The sequence below is a fragment of the Cottoperca gobio genome, chromosome 6, assembly GCF_900634415.1.
Source record: "Cottoperca gobio chromosome 6, fCotGob3.1, whole genome shotgun sequence".
Classification (NCBI taxonomy): Eukaryota; Metazoa; Chordata; class Actinopteri; order Perciformes; family Bovichtidae; genus Cottoperca; species Cottoperca gobio.
Window position 1 is genome coordinate 16728122 of NC_041360.1, and position 6712 is coordinate 16734833.

Below are 6712 nucleotides of genomic sequence, written 5' to 3' on the forward strand. Positions count from 1 at the left end.
CTATACCTGCCCTTTGCCCTCTGACACAGCCATGTAATGTATTTAACCTGGGAGTCACACATTATGACTGATGACTTAACCATATAGTCTCATAATGATGATGTGCACTGTGAGGAGTTCACTTGTAGAATATTATTATCACAGTGTACTTTTTCTTGTGATTTCAAATAAAACACAGGGATGATCTCTGACACAATCTTATGATTGTTAAAATGTACTAACATTTTAGTGTATAAGAAGGATATTATGCAGATAATAAGAATTTTTATTCAGTAGCTTCTTTCCCGCCCGTCAGGAGAGCGCCACGTTGCTGTTTACCACTAAAATAAATCTGTTTACCATGGTCCACAGCTCCATCTGAAAATATTTGTTTTACTCTGTTGTTTTTATAAAAAAAACTACATGTACTTGCAGGAAATTATAAAATATAGCCACTAGCCATGTTTCAAAATGTCAAAAGGCTTGTCAAGGATTGATACATTTGCAGAGCATAATTTATGCAAGTTTTGTGTATCACTGATTATTTTTGCTTCTTCTAAAAGTCAGTGCTGACAGACTGCTGTGGGAGACGAGCGGAGCTACCTTGTGGTGTGCGTCCATGTCCTCATTCTGTCAGCTCAAAGAACAAGCATAAACTACTTTTCAACACTAGTGACCAGCAGGATAAACGTGTAAATATATACGGCAAAAGAAAAAAAAGTGAGGGCAATTTCCAATACCTCTCCTTCACAACAAACCTGACAGCTTCTCTTATGAGTGAGCATAAATCCACAAGATAAACTCATAAACAAATAAGTTGTTTGTGTGCAGTGGAAGCCAGATAGCGGCCAGGGTTTTATGAAACACTTGCTTCCTCTTGACAAATATCCAAACAATAAACACACAGTAAATAACAGCACCCTGTCCGTATCACTTCCCTACTTGAGGTTAAGTTGAGTTTATTGCGGAGGCCACTGCCTTCATGCATTAAGCAAATCATAAATTATACATGCTAATTACCTTGGGCCTCCACTTTAATGAATTATTTTAATTAAACTACAACATTGAGGTTTTGCATGTGGTCTATATTTCATCCCCTGCCTAAAATGACCTTCTTCTTTGTCTAAGTGGAACATAGTTGAGAGAACAAGGACACTGCAGACTTGGATTATATTACTAAGTGTATACTTATGCTACTGAATATATGGAGAGCATTATCTGTATAATAGGCTGAAAGAGCAAGAACAGATTTTCTTTGTATTATGGAAACTCTGGGACCATGTTTGCAGATTAAAAAAAGCGTGTAATGTCAGAAACAGTTATTGTTTAAACGTCTTATTCAGAAAAAAAGAATGTTTTCCAAACTAATTATTTGAATTTCATGAGTGTCAGGTGTCCGGTGAGTTTCCTATGGTGAGGTGTAATATGAGTTTCCTCTCTCTCCCACCTGTAACCTGTGGTTTCACACTTTTTCTATTAGGGGTTAAATTAATGAACTCACTTGAACATTTCGTGCAGGAAAAGCTGAAAATGTTTATTAATGGAACTGAGTGCCAGCCAAACAACGCCCTTTTTCTAAACGGACTTCAAACCATTGGTGTGCAACATTATAGAAATTCCAGGGAACATCCACCAAATGCGCTTTGTCTTAAAACATAATTGTAGGATGTTGCAATTTGAATATTGCATTTCTGCTGCAGAGTAGCACATAATACATCAAATGAAAATGTTTGGTTATTATTACATTTCACATTCTAGGATGACTTTACAATGAAAGACTAACACAGGTTATTTTCAGACATTCATCTATATATATATATATATATATATATATATATATATATATATATATATATATATATATATATATATATATATATATATATATATATATAATTGAATTAACATTTAATTTAGAACAGTGCAATACACACCAAATTAGACAAGTAAACTGAAATCCAATTTAATAGAAAAGAAATGCACAAATATAAATGTGTAGTTAATATATATTGTTCCTACAGTTTTTTTTTCCAGTTGCTGGATTTCATTGCTTTAATGTGCTCATTGAAAAAGTTCCGTGTGTGTGTTAATGTGGTTTAAATGTAATTGTAATGACCAACCAGAAAAAATAAAATGTGATTCAAAATTAAAGCTTGTAATCTGCTGTTGCAGTTTCAATACATTTAATCATCCAGAGTCAGAATTAATGTTACACACACAAATTCACAAAGTGGGGAGAAAAAAAACTAACACTGTTGTCCAAACAGTCCATGGGGGAGGGGTGGATTTAAATTCCAAAAGGGTCTTGCAGCTCGTTTCCTAGTTCCCCAGTCAGCAATGTGTTTGTGAAAAATCAGTCTTTTTGTCTTGCTGAAAAAAGGCTAAATCTACATTGGTGGCCCAGTCTAAGTTTGCTATTCTTTGCACTTTCAATTCAAGTGAATGAGGGAGAATGAAGTGGCCCGAGACCCTTTATTTGATCTACTCGATTGCATAAAGTGACGGAATTCTAATGTATTTGCTTAATACCCCGAAATAGGCTGTTGCTTTCTATAGGGGAGGCAAATAAAGCGCGTTATTTTTTTTAATCCTGAAAACAAATCGAATAAAAGAATGAAAAATATACTATGCACTTTGTTTACAAAAACGTATCCGTGTGTATTTACAAACCTGTTGAATAAAGCTCCCCCGAATAATAGTTAAAAATAAGGTCGAAACAGTAAAACAAAAAAATATCTACATGCCACTTATTTAATTGCCCTCTGTGAAATTTGAAGTCTAAAATATGCAACAACATTAATTCGGACACTGTGTGCAGCTTTTCTAAATGTTTATTGTTGGGCTTAATTGTGTTTAGCCTACAGCTTGATGAATGAGCCCAGTTGTCTGCGCTGTGACCATGGCATCGCAACTCCATGCATCCTAATCGACTGCACGATTCATTTCTCTGCCCACTGCTTCTCTGCAACTCTCACACTCTGAAATCATACAGGTCTGGATACAACACAAATCAAATAAATATTAGCATTATTATTATTATTATTATTATATTATTAGTATTTAATACAATAACTGATGTGTGAAAAATTAAAGAGTCATACCCGATAAAAAAAACATTTTCCGCCAATTGATAATTGTTATCTATGACCTGTAATAATAATAATAATAATAATAATAATAATAATAATAATAATAATAATAATAATAATAATAAATAACAATAATAATAATAGGCCTATGTGACATTGTCTTGGATTAAATCTTCAGAAACACGTTTGATTGTTTACTTCACTTTTAATGAGAAAATATTTCGATGACCAGTTTTTTTTTCCAATTCATTGCAGATTTCGCACACTTTTCGAAAGCACGCATGCTTGCAAAAAAATAAACAAACAAAGAAACCAAACAACAACAATAACAACAACAGTATCAACACAAATTTTTAGAATGCATGCTTTTACCTAAAAAACAAAAGTACAAATTTACAGCATCTGATACACATGGTCACCACAGCCTTTTAAATTAAATGCTTCACAGAACATTTTCTGGAAAATAGATATCTAAAACATAAAACTAAAAAGTGCATTTTACAACATTTCAGTATCAGTTATTTGCAATATTCACATCTTGCATTTTGAGGACGTCTCATACTACTTTTCCATTTTGAAAAGATTTGATAACTCATTTTGCTTTCTTTTTTTACAGGGATGGTAAGAACAAATCTAAATCCTATTCCTATTTGGTATACCCTTATCCATCATTCCAGTATTTAAAAGCAAACAAAAACACAGAGCCATTAACTCGCAATTTCATTGACATTACAGTGGTCACACAGAAACGGTGCAAAAGTTTTGCTATTTGATAAAACTGAAAGACTGCCACGGGAATTTCAAGCACTTAAAATCAGAGTTGATGGTGCCAAAACAAACGTCCCCTGGATCCCCATCAGTGGCTCCACTTTTAACACTCACATTTCACAATAAACTGAAAAATAGAACTATCAAATAATTTATATTTTCAAGAGCAATACTTCGCTGTGCGATTCTGTGCTGGACTTCTATGACACAATTTAAAGCGACACATTCAACACATACACAAATAATTCGATATGCAACTGCAACTCGCCTTGATAGTTTCCGACGACAGAAAATATAAACTTTGGGATTGGTAAAGCGGCCTGGGAGCCGGCCAGCAGTTCGTTCTCCTGGGAAAAGTTCCGCTGGTCAGTGCACAGCCACAGACTGCAGTGTGGAGGGGCTCGTCAGAGTCTCGCTCGGGGTTGCAGGGCTGCTTTGGCTCGTCGCTGTCTGTGGGGACGTCGGGCTCAGAGACTGCGGAGAGTTTGATAGAAACGCGGGGATGTGTGGAGGTAACGCCGAGAAGCCGGCCATGGAGGTCGGGGTGGGCTTGATTGGCAAAGGAATCGCCGGTAAGGACTGTCCCCCGTGACACAGGGACTTGATGGGCACGCCATAGGCACTGTAGTCGCTGCTTGCCATGGAGATTGGTGCCACCGTGTCAATCATGCTGGTGTTGTACATGTGGGGCCAGGCTGTCGTCAGCTGGTTGTGGAGCGGGTACCCGGCAGACATGGACTGCATGGTGGAGAACGCCAGACTCCCCGGGACCTTGTACTCTCTGGCGATGATGTTCTCGATGGCGAACGGATGCTTAAAAGTTGAGGACTGAGACACTCCGAGGTTGTAAGTTGACATCTGGGGAAGGTGCGTGCCAGTGGCTGCCAGGGCGCTCAGTCTCAGTTTGGCTTGCTGCTGGAGGTAATGGGCAGCTTCCGACTGCTTACTCGGGCCCAAATGATCAGACGACATCAACAGTTTGAACCTTTTGCGGCGTCTCAAGAAACTTCCATTCTCAAACATGTCCCCGCAGCTGGGGTGCAGAGCCCAGAAACTGCCCTTGCCTGGCTGATCTGGGCGGCGGGGGATTTTAATGAAACAGTCGTTGAATGACAGGTTGTGTCGCAGAGAGTTTTGCCACCGCTGAGTGTTTTCTCTATAATAAGGGAATCTATCCATGATGAACTTGTAAATTTCACTGAGAGGCAGCATCTTCTCTGAGCAGCTCTGGATCGCCATGGCAGTGAGGGAGATGTAGGAGTAAGGTGGCTTCTGGTCGCTGTACGTGTTTCTCCCTGGACGAGGCATCCTCGATATTTTCGGAAAAGCAATAAAAAAAAAGTAGTCTCCCTTAATTCCTTGACGAAAGCTTGCCGCTCTTCATGAAAACAACCACTGAGGAAAGTTTAAATACATGCAATGCTGGAGCTGCGTTGTGCGTAAAACAGGCAGGTTGAGCGCCTCTGGAGTGTGCAGGCGGGCGGACGGAGCACATTTATGAAGTGACGGCTGCTGTAAGTCTTTCTTGCAAAGTAAGTCAGCTTGTCCCGCTAGCAGAGCTGAATAGACTTCATTTGGCGTCCTTGATAAGACGAGCTAAGTGGATGCCTCCATGGCCTTCCTCTAACCATCTGATAGTTTTATGTAGTGACATGAGCAGAAAAGACCCCTGTAGAGGCGCTCCATTAATGTGCCACCTCTTTGCTATCACATGACAATTGCCATGGGAGGAGGGGGCTGGGAGGAAGGCATAATCTGGTTTCATTTACACCTATTTACATGGACACCTTGGGCCAATGGAAATCATTTCCATTTGAAGACAGAAAAAGGGGTGAATAGGCTCGGCAGCCGGAATTGAACTGCGATGGCACTCAGTGTGTGAAGGTATGCGCTAATACTTCTTCAGCGGACTTTACAGTTACAATTCACAAGAATAATGGAATTTTGAACGGAAACGAAAATGATTCGGCATATTGTAATTTAATGATAGTCGGTCATAAAACGGGCTTTTATCTATCTTTACTGTCGTTAAGGCAGATGTGTATTGTGTTTGATCTTAGGGTGGATTTATTAAAAATACTCCTGTTTGTGCATTGATGTGTGAAATGAGTGCAGTTTTCCATGAATTGTTTTATGCACGCTGCTAACATATTTTTCATGATGTGGATTTGAATGAAAACTGATTTTACAGATAAAAATGTTGCGAAAATGCATTTCTCTCCACCTAATTACAGTTTTAAATTGTTTACGAAATGCCATACAAAATAATTTGCCATGAGCAAGTTTGTTGATGAGCCGACTATTAGTTTTTCTCAGCTAATTTCGCCCAGAGCTGCACAGAGGAAGTAGACGATATGAAAACATCAACACAATGCAAACAACGCTGTTCAAACTGAAACTTCATGAGGCAATCAGGTCTATTGTGTTTATGTAAAGAAGATTCAAAAGTACTTCAGAAATGCAAATAAACCCTTGAGGATTGTGTGGTGAAAACTGTATAAAATATCCATAAGTCAATTATATGAATGTGAAAACCAAATGGGAAGCCTATTTTGAGCTATTGCTATTCAAGCTTTTGGCCAGGGCCACCTTTCCGCTTGGAGGGTTTGCAATGCCAGGGACCACACACACGCACACGCAGATTTGCTCATAATTTATGCTAATTTCCCCCCATAAATCCACAATGCACCCCATCACCAGTCTGACGGATTACGAAAAGAATCGCATTGCGGGGGACATCGAGCTATTTTCACCCAGAAACCAGGAGCAGGCTGAAGAAGAGCTTCCTCTCTGCTGTAAAGGCACTGTTTCATCTGAAACCCTAAATCATTGCAAAAAAAATAGAAGGAAAAAGGGTCCATTAAATCTAAATTATC

General features: G+C 38.7%; 1 protein-coding gene across 1 annotated transcript; it reads right to left on the reverse strand.

Annotated features, from left to right (window-relative positions):
• Positions 1 to 3310: 3310 nt before the first annotated feature.
• Positions 3311 to 5837, reverse strand: foxb1a (forkhead box B1a). The gene has a single exon (XM_029434097.1). It carries the CDS (start codon positions 5142 to 5144, stop codon positions 4203 to 4205), a length of 942 nt encoding a protein of 313 aa, XP_029289957.1. The 5' UTR covers positions 5145 to 5837; the 3' UTR covers positions 3311 to 4202.
• Between the last annotated feature and the right edge of the window lie 875 nt (positions 5838 to 6712).